The sequence below is a fragment of the Pavona decussata genome, unplaced genomic scaffold (genome assembly GCF_977016875.1).
Source record: "Pavona decussata unplaced genomic scaffold, jaPavDecu1.1 SCAFFOLD_84, whole genome shotgun sequence".
Classification (NCBI taxonomy): Eukaryota; Metazoa; Cnidaria; class Anthozoa; order Scleractinia; family Agariciidae; genus Pavona; species Pavona decussata.
This window is the reverse complement of record NW_028145502.1, coordinates 5,769,944-5,794,838: the sequence shown is the minus strand read 5'-3', so window position 1 is coordinate 5,794,838 and position 24,895 is coordinate 5,769,944. Positions and strand designations below refer to the sequence as shown.

The 24,895-nt window shown below is 38.2% G+C and overlaps 2 protein-coding genes across 2 annotated transcripts in view; one reads left to right on the top strand and one right to left on the bottom strand.

Moving 5' to 3' along the window:
• The window catches only part of LOC146475627 (uncharacterized), a 140,937-nt gene that overhangs the window by 75,903 nt on the left and 40,139 nt on the right, over window positions 1–24,895 (top strand). Inside the window, exon 5 of the mRNA XM_085116025.1 lies at window positions 2,009–2,080. Coding sequence (XP_084972151.1) covers window positions 2,070–2,080 — 11 coding nt within the window. The 5' untranslated portion in view covers window positions 2,009–2,069. The remainder of the gene's footprint in view (window positions 1–2,008; window positions 2,081–24,895) is intronic.
• LOC146475628 (uncharacterized) lies at window positions 22,132–22,868 on the bottom strand. Its single transcript, XM_085116035.1, has 2 exons — window positions 22,787–22,868; window positions 22,132–22,527 (listed from the first exon to the last, which is right to left on the bottom strand). The coding sequence occupies exons 1-2, from the start codon at window positions 22,824–22,826 to the stop codon at window positions 22,259–22,261; spliced, it is 309 nt and encodes a 102-aa protein (XP_084972161.1). The 5' UTR covers window positions 22,827–22,868; the 3' UTR covers window positions 22,132–22,258.

Sequence of the window (24,895 nt, the reverse complement as noted above, 5' to 3'; positions counted from 1 at the left end):
TCTTTGGTGGGGCTGAAAAGGTTTTTAGTGGGGTCGGCATGGACCAAACTCACAAAATGGATCCACGAATTCAAAGAGTCCAAATCAGCCTAAGGGGCCACAGAGCTGAGGTGGCACCTTGGGGATGAAAATGGATCTTTTGAAATAACGATGCATGTTTTAGTTTGATTGCATTTCCTTTATTAAATTAGTGTAAGAACATATATTAAATTTAAATTCTTGTAAATGAATGTGTGATTGTAAACCCAAAACTGGAGCTCAAATGTATATTTCTTATTTTGAGTCGGGAGGGGTTGAGACACCCGAGACCCGAAAGGCTTGCTCGTCCAGGATAACTCGGGGGAGGGTGGGTGTCCGAAACCACAGGCCCTTATTGATAACATCAACAAAACAGGCAAACACTATACAAACTGACTAATTTTACTAACAATAGGCCAACAGACTTTTCACTTACAATAGACGAATCGTAAAGCAGGAATCATTTTTTTGCAGTCGTTACAACCAATAACATCACGTCTTAGTTGACAAACGACAAATAGCATCTCGCCTTCAATCATGTAAATGACCAAAGCCACTAATATCATAACCTAATAACGACTTTCAGTTAAGTTGTGGAAACGTTAGCCAATGTAATCGCAAACAGTCCTTCTCCGGATGATCAAAATTTACGTCCTTATGGCATGACCCCTGGATTGAAGCAATTTCTGTATTTGTTTAATTTGTTTACAAGGTCCTGGTAATTAACGCTCCTGGTAAAGCTTCAAATTGGTCTTTTAATACTTTATAACTCACTAGAAACGATCATAAACGAGAAAAAAAAACTCAGAATTAATAAACGCAAACTTAAAAACTTAAGAAAAACCGAATGTACAACAAATCGAATAGAAAACAAGCAAAAATTCAGGCGCAAAACTATAACTACTTACAAGATGTGTGCGGCAACTCAGGGATCACAACAACTGATTTACAAAGGCAAAACACAAAACGTTATAAAAAAAATTAACCGAAAAAGCAAGGCTCAATGCACTTATGAAATTAACAACAAACGATTACGTATGCGACGCCCAGAAACTAACTTGCAAGAAAAAGTAAGCCTAAGTTACAAGGAAAAAATTACCATTGGTAACAAAAAGCTGAACTGAACGTGTTGACAAATTTAATGATTAAGCTGATTGCACAACAGTGAATGAATACAAAAATCTAATTCTTGTGGTTACAGTCCTCCAATGTTTGAAAAGCTTATTATAATTTAATTTCTGTCACTAAAATGTATAAAATTTTGGAAGTTTTCGAGCTTCTGTTGGCTTTTCGGAGGTGCTAATCGGTCTTTTTCACACTTTTTACAACATTTTCAGGCACACACGTTTACACTTGGCCACAATATATCTCGTAACGCCATTTACCCAACTTATTATCGCCTAATTATTTGCAGAACATAAGTGACGAGCAAGATCCGAACTGCCTATGTAGAACTTTATGTTTGAGGGTGGGGTGGGGGATGGGGCTGCGTTGGAACTGTGGCCGGCAAAACAATCAAAAATCAATCAAAAAAAAAAAAGGCAATGTATACGCACCAGCACCAGATCTCATTCACGACCCTATTTTTAAGTCGGATAAACCAAGGTTGGCACTACTTTAGCCGGTATTCCTCTCTCCAGGGGTAACATCATGCCATTTTTAAATGTTCCCACGCAGTCACTAAAGGTATTTAGAGGTGTTCAAGAGGAGTGAGTAAAATGGAAATTAGCGTCCTAAAGTCCAGGCATATATAGTTTATGAAAACAACATCTTATCACTCAGACCGAAAATGTTAAGTTGAAATAATTGTCAGCTGCGTCGGCTTCTACCAAAAGAGAGTAACAAAGTTTGTTTCAAAAGTGCTTTATCCCCCTGCCCCTAAAGTGTAATAACCAGGCTAACTAGTAATATATTGTCTTTAATATTCATGACCTGTCTTACCCTGCCGATTTTCTCTCTTCCATAAAATAGACTTTCATTTCGTTTGCAGGGACCTCAGCAACAATCGAATTCAACATCTACCGAAAGAGATATCTTCACACCAATCATGGATGGGCACTTTGTAAGTGTGAGGGACTTCTTTTTCTTTGGTTCCTTGTTTTTTTCCCTAACAGTTATTTAACCAGGTGAGCTGCGTAGAATCTCCCGTAGAATCTCACTCTTGTCCTATTTTTTGTGGTCCATTTAAAACTACATGCATTTATGTGCCAAATCTTTTAAGGTCACCTTGCATGAATTGAAATTGGTATATAAAACAGTGGTGAGTGTATGAAAATGATAGGAAGATGGTATGATAAGTTATCGGCGCAAGTGGATTAAATTAAACGTGATGTAAGCACCTGGACCGGAACCGCAAATGCGATGCCTAGTATTATTGCTAAATGCTTGATGCCACACGATGAACTTGTGAATTAATTAATGAGTCATTATCGCGCACCTTTGCCGCGCGCACGCTGAAAACATGTTTTTATTGAAGGTAAGCCCAGTTAATAGAGAGCTATCTTTTTTTTTTACCTCGGTATTTTCCTATTATCCGAATTGACGACAGAAAAATGAGTCATTCCCAGGAAAACGAGCTTGCCCACCATTTGGGGACCTAAAATAGTGTTTTCATATATGCCATGCGTTTTTTTTTTTCTCAACTCTGTTTTATCTATATAATTTCTGCTACCACACGACCTGACAAGGAGTGATCAACTAGACTGATATTGGAATCAACTATTTTTTTCATTTCAAGGGAATCATCACCTTAAGGGTAAAATAGATCACGAGGCAAAAGCTGCGGCGCAAGGTTTAGCACCAGAAAAAGGGAATGGAATAAAGATAAAAGAGGTCAAGATTTTCTCACCATTCGATAGGCTTGTACTCACGATTTTCACAACCTCTGAAAAAGTCCTCATTTTGCAAAGGATTCTGTTGCGCTAATCCATTTTCTTCAACACAACCTTGTTAGTTTTTCTATTGTTTGTATTTCTGGATATGAGTTAAATTTTCTTAATCACATTCTATATTTGACTTATAATTAACAAACATATGACAAAATCTTTTGATTCCAGATTTCCTTATTACAAATAAACATTTGTTGTTTTCTGAGAAACTAACACATTATATGACTCATGCTCACTCGGTAAAGAAACCGCGTAACATTATAATATCTAATAGAGTCATTTTATTTATACAATGTTTGAGAAACGCTGTTTAGATTAACAAGTAAAATAACTACGATATGCCTTTTGTTATCCTTGGCAAACAAGTAAGCAAGGTCACATTTATTTTTTTTTGGCTTTAAAACCTCTAGACGCAGGGGAAACTGAAAGTGGTAACATCCCTTTAAATTATAATTAAATCAATTATGATCTTGACTCCTAGTTACAAACAGATCGAGAAACGTCGGAGGCAATAACTGGTTATGATAGCAGAACATAAATTTAGTGAAGTGAAAAAGAATTTACTTGAAAAATATCTAATACAATCAGAAGAGAAAATAGCGGAGCCGAATGAGCTCTATAGTCTGAGTTGGTCAGGTCTTGCTCAACCTGAAGAACCAACCTGGATGTACAAAATACGCACGTGTCGTGAGTGTGTGGCAGAAAGTTTGCAACTCGATGTTCAGGGTCACCCAACGAGAGCATTAAAACAAGATATTGAAAATGTTTCCTGGGTTTTTAAAAGGCCAACTCACGTAAGCTAACACAGCTTGTTTTATTTGTTCGGATTCTTTATCTAAAAATGTAATAAAATGGCCGATAGTTTTAGAGACAAAATCCTAAACAAAGAAGTTTTAGAGTTGCTGTTGGCTTTCCAAAATATAAGGTGGCGTTTTTAATACTTTTAACACGGTAGTTGGCCCCCTGAAAACAAAATGTATTTGCTTTTCAGCGCTGCAAAAATTTGAAGTGACCTTTTGCTTAAAACATATAACCCTAGTATTTTTTTTTTCACAATTAAATCTCATTTAAGAGGCTTGAAAAGTCTTTGCGAAAAAATACTCAGCAAAACTGGCCGTAGGGTGGGTGTCCCTTAGTCTGCAAACGCAGACGTATTTCCGGCTGTCGCTTCTCTCCGGAGAGAAGCGACAGCCGGAAATACGTCTGCGTTCGCAGACTACGCGTCCCTGGATGTTTTTCGATGCGGTTTCCATGCAAAACTGAGACCAATGTATATTAATGTCTTTTATGGGAGGTCAGGTTTGATCACTAAGAAATTTTGTGATATTTGAATGCCCATAGCTGACTCTTCCATGAGCATAGAAAGTTGAGTAGACGAAACTGATGGAAGTAAAGACGGACAAAAAGACAAGCGATCGTCAGTACACTTAAAGCTCTACTGAACAGCTATGTAAAGAACACTCAGCCAGCGAGAAAATAATGGAATTGAATATGAAAACAAATACGAACAAAGGACGAAGTCAAAATAACCTAACCTTAGTGTGTAAAATAGAGTTGAGGCAAAACAAGTAAGGTAAGGTTTTATAAATCACGTTTATTAATCAAACTGGACAAAACCACCTGTTGTAAGTTCAAAGGTAAATTCAAGCTAAGCTGCCCGAGGTTCTGATTAGGAACTGAAATACTATTGGCATGAAATTTTGCTATCAAATTATAAAAATAAAATTAAAAACTCAGCTGAACGACATTTCCGAGTTCATAGATAATACAGACAATTTGTATAGCTCATCTCTTTGGCCCAAACAACGTGCGTTTTCCGAATGATAAAATTATCTTTGTATGCTACTTATCAATGAAAAAAAAAAAAAAGGAAACAACAACAACAACAAGAGCACTAACAAAGAAACCAAAAACAAAAACAGATACATTGAAGAAAAATCTTAAAATCAACAATTTAGCGTGCTCTTGTCGTCTTTAAAATTGCCTTGTTAACAAACACTTTGCTAACCTGGTTGCGGAGCTGTAGTTCGCACGTTTTCTTCGATATTTTCGGAGACACTCTTTTTTGGAATTCCTTAAGTGCGTATTTAAGAACTCAAAATGAAACCCGACACACTGACAAATCCTCGAACAAAGGTATTTGCTGCTTATGGCGCAACGCTGGTATACAGCTCTCTTTTTGACAGTAGTCAGGCAATTGCGGACAAAAACTCTGTGCAAATTAACGTACAATATCTGGCCACTTCTGTTGCGAAGTTAAAGCTAAAATACAGGACGAACACAGTGAGATGGGAATTTCATTGATCGGTTCTTCCATTAGCTTCGATGAAAGAAAAAATCAGCATCTATTTAATATGTACAGGTTAAAGCTTAACAAAAACAATGCTTGTTATCTTAATACCGTATTAAAAAAGTAATATACATCATGATATTGCTAGAATAAATATTTACTTAAAAGAACGACTTGAACGATGTGCTCCTTCAAACTGACCACCACGGAATTTCCTTTTTTTTTTTTTTTTTTTTTGTTAATCGGTTGAAGTTACTGAGTTGAACGGGGATGAACTTTTCGTCGCTCTTTCATTTCTGACTTTTAGTGACCTTTCTCCTTTACATTTTTGGCCTTAATGATTTTCTAAAAACCAACCTCTACGATTTTGCAAGATATAAGAAACATAGTTTATGCGCGTTTAGAGCTCGATAATTGAAAAAAAAAAAGCCAAAAAAAAAAAACAGTTACGTTCTAACCGTTTGTCTTTCGTGTTACTCGTGACAATCCCCGAAAAAAGCTAGTATAGCATTTTAAAATATACTACAAATAGTTTACACTACAACTGTCCGCCCTGTTTAAAGTTAATCTGCGATAATTCACTCAACTGCGATCTTATTCGAGAAGAAATCGATTTTGGAAAATGACGTGGTGACATTTCGAATTTACACCCTTACATCCCCACAGAATTGGCTTGAAATCAAAGAAAATCCTTAAGGTAATTAGCGGACGAAAAGACAAAAATTACACAACAATGCGAACGTCTTGTAATGTATCTCTTGGTAATCGCTCTTGCAATCGGCTTGAGAAAAGTAACACTCACTTGGCGAGGAATACATATGGCACCTCATTTTCTTACAAATTTAAACTCAACATTGCTAACTGAGTCAACAATTTAAACATTTATGCATACGTTTTCTCGTGTCATTACACCAGTGTTAACAGTTTATTCACATTAATCTAATAAAGTCCTGTCCCGACTGAGATGCCATGGTTACATAAAGGTCATTGATCACTAACAGACCTTATCAAACTGTTCCCACATACATTTCTAAAAAAATTAAACAAATCAACAATTCTCATGGTGTTTGGCCAAATATTAAAAAAGAAAAGTTATTCAGTTTTAAGGTCACCGCGAGGATAATCCCTACCCAGCCCTCCCCGATCTGCGCCATACAAATAGCCCTTTGAATTCATAAAATTCTGCAATATTCTGTTGATGTTTGATTTGTTCTATACAGAGTTAGATGTTTTGAGGTGTATTACGGGTAACAAGTTTTCCTTTCTCCTGGCATTTATTGGAGAAACACGTGATTTTACCACTCCGCCTCGGCCTTGATCTTAGTTAAGAAGACTTAGAGGGCCAGAGGAAGACAGACTCGTTAGCTGACTAACAAGGAAAAAAAATTAAAAACATGTAGTAACTACCAAGCAAAACAGTTAGCTATATAAGTGAATAGGTTCAATGAAGTACAATGCTATGCGTATTAAAAAGGAGTTTAGGTTGAAATAGCTCAAAACGAATCTGATACTGAATGTTGAAGAAAGAACTCGAACTGCTATGACAGACAAAAAAAAAAAGATACAAAGATACAGGGAACAAAATGACAGGCATCCCTTCCGAAGTGAAGCTTATCAAACCATAAGCTCATGCCCTAGTGTGAACGCGTATAAAATGGAAAGATAAATGGATATCAAGCTCGTGCTTATGCGAGAAGAGGTATTTTCGTGTTTGTATCACAATATTCAGTGAAAGTTACAAAAAGAATCAAAGGCTCCTGTGAGACAACTCGTGAATGCAGAGGTAACTAGTGGCAAGGTTTTAAACATTGTTTGCATTGTGTTTGGTCGGCCCAGGTCTCGAAATATAAGCAATAGAGCGTTTTCATTCACGTGACTACCGGCCATTTTGGTTTCCTGAAACAAAAGAAAGTATTTGCATAAATATAAAGTTCAATTCCCAGGGGTTTAGTTTGGGACACCAACATGGCCGCCATTTCTTTGTTTTGGGACACCTACATGGCCGCCATGACGTCATGAGAAAATACTTCATAAAGGCTTAATAAGGGGTCTTACTGGTATTTTATTCCGTATCCTAGGCCTCTTCAAATATATTTTAAATCGTTGCTCTCAGCAAGATTGAGCTCCTTTAATAGTTTTGTATTTTTTAAGCAAGTTTTAATTTTGAAAATTCTTTGGAGCTTTTGGAATGGTTGGCTTTTCTAAAAACCAAAAAAATAATAATAAATAAATAAATGAATAAATAAAATAAATGTAATGTAAGTTAGTGAGCCACGCCACTAGACAACATTGTCCACGACTTCTGAAAAAAAAGATTCATTTTTGTATTTATAAGTTGTTGAGGGTTTTGATTTATCTAGTACCTGTGGCGCTACAATTTAAACGGTCAAATTACTTCGAACCGTTCAAAACGAATACCCAAATGAGCTTGGAACACCGTCAGACGTTTCTCGATCATATTTCCTGCCTCCATTTACCGCGAATTTCCTATTGACTTTGACAACAATCTCGGTCGTGAGCGACTTTCAACGTGGCGCTTCAGTCACCAAAATAAGAAGTTGTCCGTTAGTATCACTGTAGCTCCGGTCAATGGAAGGAGTTAGCAGACAACACACCTACTAGTATTTTCTTTTTTAAGAATAAGTTATTCGTTGAGTTGATTTTACGTACTTGCTCTTTTCCCGTAATGGCGGCTGATGGTGAATACATGCACTTTACGTAGACTCATGAATAATTCTTGATTTTGATTAAATTCCGATTAAATTAATATAAAGTTTACGGCTGATGGAGCGAGCGAGCGACCCACATTACAATAACTCGTTCATTGCGCATGCCCGCATTCACGAGTTAATTCATTCATTCATTGATTTATTTATTGATTTATTGATTGATTGATTGATTGATTGATTGATTGATTGATTGATTGATTGATGGATGGATTTATTTATTTATAACAACTTTATTGAGACGAAAAAGCAAATTTTAAAAAGGTTACAACAAAGAAGAACCAAATTCCATATTGAAGTTGTACCCCTATTGTAAGATTGTGACTATGGTCGTCATCTGTTCGTTGCTAGAATAGTGTAACACAAATCAGATGTGAACAACCTGAAGTTGTATGTAGTTAATACTTTTACTTCATCTTCTGTTTAGGGATTCAGAGGACAGTGTTTGATCTACTACAACAAAGTAATTCGCATTTAAGCGGAATGACTCGTTACAACTACAATGATATTGATTGCTTTGATCGCTCCCCGCTACGTTTTCATCGCACTTACCGGCTGTTTTGATCACTCGTAAATTTCAAAACATCCGAAGACAGAACTTAAAGATTGTTTCTACATTTGTTTTCCCTTTCGCACACAAACAATACGTAAAAGAAAAGAGAATCAATTTATTTACGTCACAATCGTCTTGCGCGCGCAGTGCCACTAAACCCGCTCTGTTTTCGGTGTTAAAAGTTCATCTTCGACCGAACGGAATCTCCCGAAAATTAAATGCAAAAGCTTAGAAAAAAACCCTGCATTTAGTGTCTGTTAGCGAAAACTTTTGTACGCGAATCAGAACAATAGCGCGCCGCAGTTTATTGAAACAAAGAGAAGACAATAGCTGGCTTAGTTCATTGTTTAGTTTACCGCCTCAATCAAGATCAGGAGCATTGCCGCGCGTTCATAGCAACCAATCACAGAAGCCCTTTCTGTGCGTCTATGAATATTTACAACCGTCATGTAGACCTATGATTTTTTTCGACTGTAAGTAAATGTCCCGAGAACAATAGCCATTCTCCGCTATGATTTACTCCTCTATTTTTCCAAGTCATCGTGTTACATGAAGATTCCGTTTTATCTTCTCCAATGCAGCATTTTCTCTAAATCATTTCCCATCCCCTATAGGAGATGTATAGGCGACTTTTTGCTTCCGACAACTAGTGAAGAAATGGCAGACCTATTTCACCATACAATAAATAGTCTACAACCCAAATTAAAGTTTGAAACCGATCAAACGGAAACAACACCAAATGGCCTCTCGCTGTCAGAAGTCCAATTCGAAATTACCACATCCAAAAATAGCAAACGCTCTTTTCTAATTTTACGAGAAAAAAAAGAAAGAACAGCTAAAAACGCGTTATTTGTTTACCATCAATCAGCCATACCCAAGAAATCAATGATCACTTTCATTCGCAATGTGCGGAAACGTATCGGGGATAGTTAACGTTGCTCCTCACTGATAACAACAACAAAGCAGCAAAACTTATTCGATGACATCCTCCGTCTGAACGGATATCCAGAGAACAGCATACACCAAACAAAGCGCCCCCAGAGCCATAAAAGAAACTCTCGACCCACCAACACAGCATCGTCATACCTCAAGATTCCGTACAACTCAGAACGGCTGAACCACAGGATCACTAATCCTTTTTTTTTTTCTAAACCTAAAACCAACTTATACTAATGAAGAAACGTCGTCTACGAAATCATATGTAACAACTGCAATGAACAATACATCGGTAGCACTACACGTTTCATACAGGATCGTATAAGAGAACACTTCAATAACGAAAATTCCACCATGAAGAAACACATCTCTATATATTAAAAAAAAAGACTATTGTGGCATTGAAATTAAGACCATTGTGCAAGAAAACTACCCCGAAAATCTACGCCTATTCGAAGCACTTTCCATCAGAAAATATAAACCTACCCTCAACTCCCGAGAGGAATACAGCGAATTCGCGGACCTTTTGTTTAAATGACTATTTTAGTGCATCTGGAGAGACTCTTTGTTCTGTGACACACGATCATTAGATCGTTTTATTCGTACTTTATTTTATTCATATTTGTATTTATACCTCTCATACATTTTACGTACTTTGCCCCATTACTACACTCTCCACACATTTTACTTCACATTAATTTCTGTATAAGCTGTAGGCCGAATATTTTCTAAGCCCTGGTGATGCTGGATTTTTAACCTTTAATTTTAACAGTAGTTAAAGGCCTCTTTCGAAATTCAATATTGCTATTTTCAAAATTCTACTGAAGGATAACATGCGAGGACATTTTCCAGTTGCACCACTTTTTTCTTTACTTCTTTTTTTAGTGAGATGTTGTTATTCGTCATTTCAATATATTTTTTCTTGCAAAGCTGAACTACTTGTAACTATCTCCTCAATCTTGCTCTGCGTGAATTCAGGGCCTTCACGTAGCTCCCCGTAGTTACGCTGCAAGGTTTTCTTCTTGTTAAACAGGAAATTAGCCTTTGGTTCGATCCTTACTAAGGTCTCCCATATGGCTGCAACTTCAGGATCTTGTATGTGTTTGTTGGTCGATTCCTCCACTTCCTCGTGTGAATCCGCCCTGCTTGCTTGATTTTCATTAACTCGTATTGTGCGGGGGGGGGGGGGGGGGGGTTAGGGTGTAAAGGGGAAAGGGTTGCTGTCAGCCGGATCTTTTGATATTGTCATTATGGTTTGTTTCCAAAAATTATCTGAAAAACAATATCAACACCAATATTCAGTCTGACTGTTAATGTTTACTGTAATTCATTTTATCATATTTTGACTGATAACATCTCAGACATTTTATTGTCAATTTTATTAAAAAAAAAAAAAAAAACAAACGAGAACTTCTTTGATCTTGAGTTGATAATTGGTGGAAGCATGATGAAGAATATTGAAACAATCAGGCGAACGTAAACTATGGCATTGTTTAGAATCTTTTAAGTGTTTAAATACCAGAGAAGCCTCATGAGTAGCTAAGTGCTCATGATCTTGTGTGGAAAAAATACTGGGTGGTTTCGCCGACGTAACAAGCAATACAGCCCCCCCAAAAAAATGAATACAACGCAAGAACGGAGCTTGCTTGGGCTTAAAAAGGTGCCTGAAGAAGAGCAGAAGAACTGTCGAAATATAAAAATCAAAACTGTTTTTTTTTTTTACTTTTAATGATTCAGTTAAGCTGAAGCCTGTGTATTTTATTGTAAAGAGGATCTGAGGCAAATGACAATAAAACTTTTACTTGTAACCTACCAATGATCCCGATGCAGAAGAACCATGAGGACTGATATCAGATACTACCCGCAATACATTTTGGCGAAACGTTGCGTACTTTATTCGAACCTACAATGGGAAGGCTCATCTTAAACGTGTAAGCATGACGCTCTTTTACAAATGTGCTCGTAGCAATAAATTAAAAGGATATAATCTGTCGTAAAATAAGAACAACATAAATCCCAAATTATTAACACAAGAGTATCGGTTGTCCACAATTTGACTCTCCAGATCAGTAAAATCGCCAAGATGATTTCTAGGAGAGACGTATGCTCTTATCCAGACTATTTCGACTGGCGGGAATAAACTGGTTTTCCTCTGTCTCAGCCTTGAAAAGACTCCTTAATGTTGATCTTTCTTCTGAAACCTACTAAAATTTCATGACGTTATAAGCCAACCAGAGCGCCCCATTCGGGTCAGGTAGATGACTTTCTCAAACTCATTAATAATCAAAAGCCAAAGACAAAGGAAATCATGCACCGTGACGTGTTTGGATATCTGATGAAAAACTCCTCGTTTTTGCATCCTTAATTTCTTCTTCAAAATCAGTTTGTTTGAGAAGCTATATCAAACACTCGTCACAGTGTTTCATCACAATATCAAAAACCTCGAAGTTCGTCAAAAATACTCCGCTACGCGTCGTATCTTCAACTCTCTTTTCGGTGTTTGATATGTGATGAAACACTGTGCCTCGTGTTCGATATATTACTTGAAACTCAATGAACCACCAGTTGAAAATCACTAGTAATTCATCACGTTTTCATCCCTAGTGTTCCATCACTTTTTCATTACAGTGATAAATTGTTGTTAATCTGCATATTCATAGATTACTCAAATACAGCTTAACATGAATTATTAATTTTTAATAAACAATGGCCAATTTCAAATTACAAACTGACAAGCTCAAGTCATATGAAATGAAAGTTTACATTACATTTCCTAAAGTTACCGAAACAGACTGGCAAAGTATCCATATCCACATTCTGAGAAACTTGTTCTACCTTCCGTGATACGGACTTTCTGCGAGAATCGACAGTAATAGGCCATTTTAAATGTTGTGTGCTCGTGACCTTGCCTTGGATAGGAAGCGAGGCTGGGGGTGACCTTGTTTTGATACAAACCTCACTGCTTTTCATATGTAGATGCAAATTAGTTAGCATAAGAACAGCATGATCTACATATGAAAAGCAGTGAGGTTTGTATCAAGACAAGGTCACCCCAGCTTCGCCTCCAATACAAGGCCAGGTCACTAAGCACACAACTGTAAAATGAGCTATTGTCACCGGGTAAGCAGCTAAACTTTGTCCAATTTATTCTCTTTAAAAACTCCACCAACTCCTCCAATCCTCAAAAATGCCTACTGCCTACTTATGTTTATATTTGGTAGACTTAATTAGTTTTCTCTACGCAACGTTCTTCTTCCTCGATTGTTTTTGGCAAGCGAAGCCTTCCTTCGGCCATGGCAAAATCAGTATGTAAATCACTTTAAGTTCATAACGCTTTTGGAATACAAATTTGGTGCAACGCGAAACTAATGGATAATTAAAAACAAAAGCTCAGAGTACAAATACAATAAATGCCGACTGAATACAAAAAATAAAAAATACAAGGCATTTAAAAAAAATGCAAAAATACAATACTGCATAATTTTGCATTGTTTCTTTAGAGAAGTCATTTCAAACACTCGTGCTTAGTCTAAAGCCAGCGACACACTTGGCGATTTTATACGCCGATCGCGGCGAATTTGACCGCTAGCGAAAATCGACCGATTGATGTGGACACACCTAGCGATTTTTTTTCGCCGATCGCGGCGATGTGGCAGTTTTGAAAACTCATGTGATTCAATCGCCCAACCTTAAGGGTTAGCTTTATGGCGATTCGCAGCAGTAAACGTAAAAAAATCACGGGAACGCCAAGTGTGTCGCTGGTTTTGAGAAACAAAAAACAAAAAGGAAAACCACATTTTTTTTAATTTAACAGGAGCGCGTGGGCTTCAACTCTAGCTCAGTTGCAAAATAACACGAAAGCATGCTGACTTAAGTACTACTTACTTGAATTGTTTTGATCGTTGCCGATGAAAACTTAAGAGGGAATGTCTACAAAGACCGAGCGAAATCATAAATAAGTGGCACGTGATGAAAAATCAAAACTCTTCATATTTTCCTTCCAGAGATTCCCCATGGTAGTTTTAAAAACGTTGTGGGTTTTTTTTCCTGAAATATATTTTTTAAACCGGAAAAATAGAAAAAACAGTGACGGCCCCTCGTGGTTTGAAAAACACCCGAAATAAACATGGTTCACACCTCGTAAACTTCGTTCTGTTCAATTCGCATCAAAGAGAACCCAGTTTTCGTCTTGAAAGTTTGCTTTTGAAGTGCTTGTTAAGTATTTGAGTACAAAAATACTCCAGCGGATGAATTTTTCTGGTCATGAGGAGCCACAAAAAATTTCAAAAATTCGCTCTCTCCAAATCCTTAATTTGGCGCACTTTTTTAATAGAGAATTTCGCGATCCGGTAAAACACTAAAACCCTTCAAATGTAGAATTATAAATTGAGGAAGTATCGCTCTAAAACAAGGTTTAAAAAATTGATTCGGACTTTTTACCAGCGCCGAGCCTTGGCGCTCTCAAAATCACGAAATTGCAATGTGAGCGTGTAAACAAATTGCACATGACTGCAACCAAACTAAGAGAAACTACCAAAATTTCATGTAGTTTACCTCGGCATTCGGCTGTAAACCACCAGTGAAAGGTCATGCTTCGCTAACTGCAATAAGGTATTGTCTAAATAAGAGATTTGGTTGTGTTTGTCTCCTGTCATTATTATATAGCCATCTTGATGTGTGAAGTCAACATGCATGTACAAGATAAATTATCATCGCTCATTGCGACTGGAAGCGACAATCAACTCAAATGACTTACCATCGGACCACTTGTTTTCTTCTTGAAGATCCTTTAAAATCGAGATGAGTTTGCTTTTCTTTGAATTTCGAAAGCATTTTTTTTTTTCGTTTCGAGATGCCGTTTTTGGGCCATTCGCAGGATTTCAAAAACTATAATTACTTGAAGCGAAAGCGCTCATCATATTAATTCGACTCTGTTTATTTCATAAGATACGCAATAAAATGTCACGCCTTTTAATTCACGTGACGTTAGGTTTGACTATGTTGCGCGAAAAACACACGGAAAACGTGTGTTCTGACATGGTGGAAACGAAAAACAATATAAAAACAATAAAATGTTTACCAACGTGTGAACAGGATGAATGATTTATACCCGAATGCAAGCGCGTGCTCATTTTCCCGAACAGCGGCATGTAATCGAGCCGTCCCCGTATGTTGCGACCGCGTTATCGGCTTTTGGTTCATCATCCACCAGTGCTTTCTTCGAGGCAAGGTGCAAGAAGAAACCTGCTGTTACGGGTTGCTAGATACTTCAGCACACATCGATCATTGATCTTGAACTGGATCAATTGTCACAGCAATGCATTGTAATAAATTAAATAATGGTTTGTTTCACCATGTAGCTACTCAACTTGTAGCTCGCGACGTTTCGACTGCTTACTGCTAGTCTTCATCAGGCAATGAGGTCGACTGATCATGCTTCAGTATTTATGTCACGAAGGTCTGATCCTGCAAGTGTTGCACACAGGGTCTGCTTTACTACCGGTTGGCTGTCAAATAGGACTTCTGAACTAGGACCGAGTCCTTCGTGACGCACTTGACTTGAGTATCCATGCCATATCTTGTCTGTTGCTCTCTTACTGACAATGCTGACCATCGGTAACAGCATGCTTTGTTCCCTCAAGCTTCTCCGCATATTCTACTGAAGCTCTGTCTGGTCTCGCACTCTAGGGAGTGCTGATGTTGGCCACATGACAACCGCTTCCATCATGTCTAGCTGTCATATGACGTCATCATGCCCCGTTGCGGACCCCAGCGGAGACATACTTGAACGTACGATCTCTCTTCGGAGTCTCAATGCCATGCCTTTTATACTTGAGAAGTTAAGGAGGGGGATTCCCTCCCCCTCTCCGTCTCCAGAAGACAAAAAGGGAAAAAAGACCAGGTTTAGATAGCGTTTGCGCTATGCTGACATGCGAAGGAGTATACCACGTTAGCTGAATCGACCAATTTGGTTTTCGTGGACAATCAAAGCTGATAACTCTTCAGGTCGCTCGAGGACGTCGACCCTTGCAGCATCTTGGTTGATGGTGCGCCGGTTTGTGGGCCTTCCATGACGATGTAAAAATGTTTGCCTTTGTTTGCTTCACAGTCAATGCAAACTCCTCTTTAAGTTCGTTAAGCACATTAACGATGTGCTGCGAGATCAGAATGTCTATCAATAGGGAGCCGGCGACGCAGCGTGTCTGATGAACGTATTACGCGAAACAGGGCGCCTGTCTCATGTGGTGTTATTTCTTGGCATGTACCTGACAGCAGCCATCCCTTGTCCACCAACAAAGTTCGTCCGCTCGCATTTTCCGATGAGCGTTTTAACTGACTCCTAATAGGGCTGACGTCTGTAGATGCTAAGTATGAATTTAGTACGTCTAAAGGCCTAAATGTAGCTCCTGGTGTAATATAATAAAGTTAGTTTATCTTCTGAATCTGAACTGTGCAAAAGGACAAGCCAAAAGGGTTTTTTTTTTTTTGGCCGAGCCTTTCACACCTAAATTTTAACTCTTACTATCGTTTCACACATACTGTGTACTATGAGTATAGACCCCCTCCCTTCTCCCCCCCCCCCCCCCCTCCCCACCTCCCATCACCTCGGGCTTCAATGCTTGCAGTTTCTGGCACTGTTATTGGTGTCGTCTGAGTAGTATCCGCAATGGGCCTGCGGTCACAGCATATACCTATGCTACGAAAGACAGATTATAAAGATTGCTAAGTGCGCTTATTGATTTATGTAGTGATTAGTTCAAAGTTCAAAACGCCAGCGCCAAAAAGGAAAAATACTAGTCACGTTTGGGTTATACTCCCACGCAGTCGCTTTTAGGGGAGCAGGTAATACAATGTCCTCTAAAAACGACTGCGTGGGGTCAGGCTCCGTTTGGATTGCACTGTTTTCAAACTAAATTGGCCCATTGTTCGCAAATCAGTTACAGAGGAAGCAAGCGTATGTCACAAAATTAAGGTGTACTTACCAATTCAAGAGCCCAATGGAAACAGTACACCGGTTTCTCGCAATAAAGCTATGGACTCCGACTTGCCTATTCCACGGTCTGCTTTTCTCACCTTCTCAGTATTGTCGCATGTTAAGAGAACCCTTGCTGATCTCGTTGTTGGTTAGCACCTCTGCACCGGCCAATTTCCCACTGAGATGGGATAGGCAGGAGAAATAGCCTACGTTAGACTTTGTCACAGTCCGTTTTCGTAGGAGTCCAGTCAGGCGCTCGCCTCACGACTGCGTCGCCTTGTTGGTCACTCTTTCGGTGCATAAGAAGACGACTTGTGGCAAGTCTATAATGGCCTACGCAGAAATGTAGCGGAAGAAAGAATCACGCGCACGCTAAGATAAGCTCAACTTTGGAGTAAACATCAGTTATTCGAACACTACTGGTGTCGTCCCGAAACATGTCTGTCCTGTAGAATTATTTCGCGAGGTATGCAATAAGTTTGTTGTTGTCTTAACGGTTTTGCACTAGAGTTGCACCGACAACAACGGTTTACTCAAACACTTTTTTTCTGCTAGATCACCTTGTTAGATACAAGTATCCGCAAATTTCACAAGCTGATTTCACCCGGTCACGACTTAAATGGCCGCGAGTATGATTGGAATTATAGGGAAAATCTTTAAACGCAGCCTAAATACAAAACAAGTACAAAGTGTTTTATAATAAAGAATTTTGTATATTTGGTAATTGTTCTAGCATCATCATTGTATGTCCATCAGGTGCGTGACGATATTTCAATCAGCTAGAACAACGGCGGTGTTTTATAAGACCACAATAGATCATTGTAACTGAAATAAATTAAACACGTTAAAAAAAAATGCTACAGATCAGAGAAAATTCACGACTAAACAGAAAACTGAACTTTTTGAAGATCTTGTTAACGAAGAATTGATGCTCCGGACCCCTTTTTCAGGTACTGTTATCATCAGTGATCACGGAACTCTTTTTGTCTGTATATCTTTTATCTTGTTAGCTGTTATTTAGGTGGCAAATTTGACACATACGAAAAGAACGAACGTTATTCTGGTTGAGAAACTGAAAAAGTTCTCGTTAAGTCACCATTTTCTTATTTCACCTTGTACCAGTATCTGTTCAATTTCCTAAGTTGTATTAATTATCTTTGGTGAATGAAAAATTCACGCCCACGCCAAGACCAGCGTGAAATAAACAACCTGAATTAACATCACCGTTCCAGGTGAATTTCAAAAGCCGCGTTAATGCGTGAACAGACACGTTTGCGTGTTCAAATAACTTTAAAGGAACTAGTTTCAGACGTCTTAATGTTTGGATTTTTTTCCATTTTGGCCATTATGTAAGTAAAACCAATCGCTAAAGTAAAGACCGGTAGAGGAAGCCGTTGCGTGACCGAAAACAAATATAGTCAAAGCAGTCGAAGACGGAAGATTATAAAGTTCGGCGGTTTCTGAGATGACCGTGGAGAACCGACAGGGTTTTGTTACCGTCAAAGGATTTTTGCCCCTTCTTAAAATTAGCATTTGCCAAGTGACGTGAATGCGATAGCAGAAGTCATTAGTCACTGAAGGAGATCAATTATCAACCCTATGAGCTATGATGACCCTCTATGATGGCTTTGTATGGTACATTTAACCAATAAACTGATACTTAGATGACATCTTATTCAATGTGAGCTAAATAGGAGCTTTCTGTTGTTTGTTCCATCGTTATATTGAGGAAAACAAGAAAAATATTACAAAAGTCTTCGGCGATTTTGACAAGAACATGCTTATCGTTTACAGTTGTCAACAGATTAATGTTGCAATTATCGCGATTTTAATAGCGTTAGTTCTCAGCACTGATAGAAAACTCGAAACTGATTTTTAAACCTGGTTTTAGAACGGCATTTCGTCAGTCAAGAATTTTAAATTTCAAGTGATTCGGTGTTTTACCGGGTAGGCAAACTCTCTCCTGAAAAAGTGCGCCAAATTGCAATTGAGAATTTCGACTGAGCTAATTTTAGTAATTTTCAGTACCTTCCTCATGACCTTCAAAACTAAAGCAGAGATCTATCAAACGATTTGTAAGCACTTCAACTACACATTTCCAGGCTTAAAAGAAGGGTTTTTTTATCGATGCGAATTAAATAGAGCGAAGTTGAGAGACGGTACGGGACACGTCTATTTTGGGTACTTTTCAAGACACGTGTGCCCCAATAAATTTTATTCAGTTTTTCCGGATTTAAAAAAGAGTTCCAAGAAATCAAAACCTAGAACTACCATAGGGTATCCTTATTCAATTTATGAAGGACTTTCATTATTCATCATGTACCACCCGTCGCTCGATGTTAGTAGATATTCCCTCTTAATGCGTTTGCTTCCAGCCATCTTAAGTGAACGACTTAGCGATGCTCCCTATCATAAGGTGGTCAGTCCTTAAACAGAGTGATTGAATTCGATACTGCATGCTTCCTTTTTAATATCCATGCAGATTGAGCTCTGTGAAGCTACCATACCACAATTGGACAAAAAGCGGGTTCAAGTAAACAACAATGACTCTAATGAAACGCTTACGGCTACAGCTATCTTTGATTGATCGCACAAAGTTTCGTGGCTGTCCGATGACGGTAATTACCCACAGCAAGTCAGAAGAAGATTAAAATTATAAAATATTTTTTTTCCACGAAATTTAATGCTTGTTCAAAGAAGACTCGCTCCCTCCCCTAACCCCTCCCCCCAACACCCGGTGACACTGTGCTCTACATTAAAATTCAGTATTTGAAACGGCTCTATTAATAAAAGACCAATCGACTCTAAATCGGACCCATCTCGGGTTGAACGAAAATGGATCTACCAGTCGAAGTCGGTATGGTTGTAATGATTGGGGCCATTTTGTGTTGTGACAAAATAGTTCTGTTCTTCGATGTCAAAACAGCTCCATTAATAGGAGCAGAGACGGCCCTACATTAGATCCAGCTAAGCTTGAACGGAAATGGCTGTAGTGATAAGAAGTTATACGCACCATGTGGCGATCATGAAATATTTTCCACTGTGGGCGAAATCGGCTTATTGGTGGGGCTGAAACGGTTTTTTTATTGGGGTAGATCTGGACCAAATTGACAAAATGAACACATGAATTTGAAGAGTCCAAATCAGCTTCAGGTGCCATAGCGCTGAGTCGGCACTTTGGGGCTGAAATGGATCTTTTGAAAGAACGGTGAATGTTTTAGTTTGATTTTATTTCCTTTATTTAATCACTGAAGCAATATATAATACGAATTTAAATTCTTGTAAATAAATGTGCGATTATAAACCCAAAACTGGAGTTTAAATGAATATTTATATTTTGAGCCGGGAGGTGGTGTCGATGCACCCAAGACGAGCTTAAACGGTTGAAGAACTATTTGCTTATTAAGTGAAAGGCTAGCTCGTCCAGGATAACTCTGGCTAGGGTGGGTAACCGAGACCACAAGCCCTTATTGGTAACATCAACAAAACAGGTAAACACTATACAAACTGACTAATTTTACTAACAATAGGCTAACGGATTTTTCACTTACAATAGACGAATCGAAAAGCAGCAATCATTTTTTTTTTTTGCAGTCTTTACAGCCAATAACATCACGTCTTAACTGATAAACGACTAATAACCTCTCGCCTCACTAATACCATCTATTGAAGCTCCACAATTTATTTGAACCTAATAACGACTTTTGCTTAGGTTGTAGAAACGTCAGCCAATGTAATCGCAAACAGTCCTTCTCCGGATGATCAAAACTTACGTCCTTATGGCATGACTCCTGGGTTGAGGCCATTTATGGAATTGTTACGTTAAAATTGTTTACAAGGTCCTGGGAACTAACGCTCCTGGTAAAGCTTCAAATTCGTCTTTTAATACTTTACAATTCACTAGAAACGGTCATAAACGAGAAAAAAAATACAGAATTAATAAACGCGAACTTAAAAACTTAAGAAAAACCGAATGTTCAACAAATCGAATAGAAAAGACGCAAAAATTCATAAGCGAAAATATAACTACTTGCAAAATCTTTACGGCAACTAAGAGACGACAACAACTGATTTACAAAGGCGAAATACAAAACTTTACAAACATTTTAACCAAATAAAAAATGCCCAAAGAACTTATGAAATTAAAAACAAACGATTACGTAACGCGACGCCAACAAAAAAAAGTAAGCATAAGTTACAAAAAGCTAAAGTGAACGTGATGACAAATTCACATAACGATAAATGAACAGAAAAATTTCTTTCTCGTGGTTACAGTCCTCCAATGTTTGAAAAGCTTACTTACTTATACTTACTTATCCTCTTTGGGCCCACGTGGACTCTTAAGGCCGGAGAAAAAGCTTATTATAATTTAATTTCTGTCATTTAAATATGTTATCTTTTTTAAGAGGTGACTAGGAACGAGCTGCTGTTGGCTTTTCGGAAGTGCTAATCGGCCTTTGCTTTTGACACTTTTAACAACATTTTCAGCCACGTACGCTTTCACTCTGCCACAATATATCTCATAGAATAATGCCATCGGTCCAACTTTTTATCTCCTAATTATTTGCAGAACCTAATTAAGTGACGAGCTAAACCGTAACTGCCTATGTATAACGAAATCAGGTTTTTTTTATTTTTGTTTTGGCTGGGTTGATGCGTTGCAATTGTGGCTTGTGTAATCCCAAATTGGTTAAAAATACAAAATCAACCAAAATTCAAACAAACAAACAAACAAAACAAAACAAAACAACTTACCAGCACGGGATCTCATCCTCGACCCTATTATCAAGTCTGATGAACCAAGGTTGGCACTACTTCAGCCGGTATCCCTCGCTCCAGTGATAACTTCATGCCTTTTCAGAACTGTTACAGATTCCTTCACTCCGAATTAAGAGTCATTGTCTGAGAAAACCAGGCAGAGGTGAAAGATGGGGGTCGGCCGATTTTCTTCAAACTTTCACCATTTAATGTCTGTCCGAAATGATAATGAATGATGCTATTTAGCAATTCTCTTGCTGTTGCGTTTCGTAGTTTGACCACCCCCCCCCCTGATTTTGACCCTTACTGACCCTGATGTCACGCAAAATATATGCAGAATTTGAAGCTCAATAAAATATATTTCACGTCATTTCTGGGGACTCATATCGATTGCTTGTATTGTTTATCGTTTAAAAAACGTTGTTAAAGGAAAATATCCCGACTTAACATAAAACTTAATTTTTTATGGAATTTTGTAATTTCCTTGCGATCGCGAAAATGTCTTGGGCCAAATGTGAGGCAATTTCGAAACTGTTTTTCTCCGAGGTGCGGCGTTCCTTTCCAAAAATTTCTTGATATTTTTTAAGCCAAACATCTGTTCTCCCAAAATCAGCAAACTCTAACTTGAGCCATTAAAATGCGTTTGCATGAGCCACGCTCGAAGTCAAAGATGACTCGGTATTTTTGCCAATAAAGTTCCACAGCGGGTTTTTCTCGGTTTTCCTTTATTTCATCTTCTTCTTTTTTGGTTTTTTCTTTTTTGTTTTTGGATAAGCTCGATGAAACTATCCCAACTCTTCGAGGTAGAACTTTCCTGGAAGATTTAGTTGAGTGACGCTTTGGGCAGGAATAACATCAAATTGGTGTTAGCTCACACTTGATTTGATTATGCGTGACATGTCACGGTATTTGGCAATTGTCAAACGTGATCACAAGCAGAACATATTTCCCACTTTTTTTACATTTGCATTTTAAACTTGGTAACAACAAGCATTTCCCTGAAACTATATTAAGTCTTGGAGTCAGTCTGTCGTTGATAATTGTTAATTAAAATAAAAACAGCATCAAATACCTGTGAAACTTGCCACGGCAAAAGAACCTCCGGTATGTTCGTTACATAACAGACAATTGAAAGAACAACAAATCTTTCTTCTGTAATGCATTGGGTTCCGCCATAAATCTGAAGTGCTCTTCCTGGTCTGTGGGTTCGCCTTGTGGCGCGGAAGGTGTTGGTTTGAAGATTTGTCCCTTGCTATCCTGTACACGAGATATTGAATCGCACTGGCTCGTCAGTCTTGGTTTGGGAAGAAAGCGTGGCGCGACGGGTTCAAAGATCTCCGAAGCCGATTTGATTCTCAACAGAGCAGGTAAATTTGATGTCCCTGAAGATGAGAAGAGACAGAGATCACACGAACCTTACAACAGACTGGACCGGCCGAAAACAGACTATGTGTTTCCACCCAAGTTATAAGGGACAACGAAAGGGTAAAACACAAACCCGACGAGTAAATGGCAAAATGTCACAAGACATTTTTGAGCTGCATAACGCTGTTGTTCCAGTTTTTCCCATCGGTTCAGGTTCGTTTTATGTTAACTGACTGACTGCATACTAGACTCAATTAAAAAATATAAACAACATACCATTTACGGCCGTGGGAACCGAACGCGAGGTTTCGGACATTTGTTTTGTTTACATTTGTTCCGCGGAGTCGCATTATGCCGCCTCAAATTAGTCGTATCACAGGACAACCAATCTTGACCTCCAGCTACACTATTGTATTTTAACAGCTTTTAGTTGGAATTTTAGAATAAAGGCGGGAAACATTCTGCCCCATTAAAGTGTTTCTCAATTATATATTAAATATTTCATATTTATCAGAAGAAACTTGTTTTGTTTTATACCAAAAATCATGATTCCTTGTAAAAAAAAAAATACAATGTATTTTTGGTATAAAATAAAACTAGTTTCTTCTGATGGATATGAAATATTTCATATATATTTGAGAGACACTTTAATGAGGTAGAATGTTGCCCGCTTTTATTCCAAATTCCAAGCAAAAGCTGCTTAACTATATCAAAATACAATAGCTAGCATGGAGCTTAAGATTGGTTCTCCTGTTTAAGGCGGCATGGCGACTCCGCGGAACAAATGTTAACAAAACAAATGTGCTAAACTTCGCGTTCGGTTCCCACGGCCGTAAATGGTATGTTGTTTATATTTTTTAAATGAGTCTAGTATGCAGTCAGTCAGTTAACATAACACGAACCTGAACCGATAGGAACAACAGCGTTATGCAGCTCAAAAATGCCTTGTGACATCTTGCCATTTACTCGTCGGGTTTCTGTATTTAATGCACTTTCGTTGTCCCTTATAACTTGGGTGGCAACACATAGTCCGTTATCGGCCGGTCTAGTCTGTTGTAAGGTTCTTGTGATGTCTGGGGCAAACAGTCATTCCTCCTTCCCATCTTCAGGGACATCAAATTTACCTGCTCTGCTGAGAATCAAATCGACTTCGGCGGAGATCTTTGAACCCGTCGCGCCACGCTTTCTTCCCAAACCAAGACTGACGAGCCAGTGCGATTCAATATCTCGTGAACAGGATAGCATTGGTATCTTCAAACCAACACCTTCAGCGCCACACGGCGGATCCACAGACCAGAAAGAGCACAGAAGAAAGATTTGTTGTTCTTTCAATTGTCTGTTATGTAACGAACATACCGGAGGTTCTTTTGCCGTGGCAATTTGATGCTGTTTTTATTTTAATTAACAATTATCAACGACAGACTGACTCCAAGACTTAATATTTTTTCAGGGAAATGCTTGTTGTTACCAAGTTTGAAATGCAAATGTAAAAAAAAAAAGTGGGAAATGCGTTCTGTTTGTGATCACGTTTGACAATTGTCAAATACCGTGACATGTCACGCATAATCAAATCAAGTGTGAGCTAACACCGATTTGATGTTATTCCTGCCCAAAGCGTCACTCAACTAAATCTTCCAGGGAAGTTCTACCTCGAAGAGTTAGGATGGTTTCATCGAGCTTATCCAAAAACAAAAAAGAAAAAACCAAAAAAGAAGAAGATGAAATAAAGAAAAACCGAGAAAAACCCGCTGTGGAACTTTATTGGCAAAAATACCGAGTCATCTTTGACTTCGGGCGTGGCTCATGCAAACGCATTTTAATGGCTCAAGTTAGAGTTTGCTGATTTTGGGAGAACAGATGTTTGGCTTAAAAAATATCAAGAAATTTTTGGAAAGGAACGCCGCACCTCGGAGAAAAACAGTTTCGAAATTGCCTCACATTTGGCCCAAGACATTTTCGCGATCGCAAGGAAATTACAAAATTCCATAAAAAATTAAGTTTTAAATTAAGTCATGATATTTTCCTTTAACAACGTTTTTTAGACGATAAAAAATACAAGCAGTCGAAATGAGTCCACAGAAATGACGCGAAATATATTTTATTGAGCTTCAAATTCTGCATATATTTTGCGTGACATCAGGGTCAGTAAGGGTCAAAACCAGGGGGGGTGGTCAAACTACGAAACGCAACAGCAAGAGAATTGCTAAATAGCATCATTCATTATCATTTCGGACAGACATTAAATGGTGAAAGTTTGAAGGAAATCGGTCGACCCCCATCTTTCACCTCTGCCTGGTTTTCTCAGACAATGACTCTTAACATCCGTAAATTTCGTTGTTCTATTTTTAGACTGTATTGCTGGAATGACATTCCTCCAAATATTTG

Coding starts and splice junctions, on each gene's coding strand:
- LOC146475628 (XM_085116035.1), bottom strand. CDS start 22,826: ATGTCCGAAACCTCGCGTTCGGTTCCCACGGCCGTAAATG. Junction 22,528..22,786: donor GGTTCCCACGGCCGTAAATG/GTATGTTGTTTA, acceptor TCTCATCTTCAG/GGACATCAAATTTACCTGCT.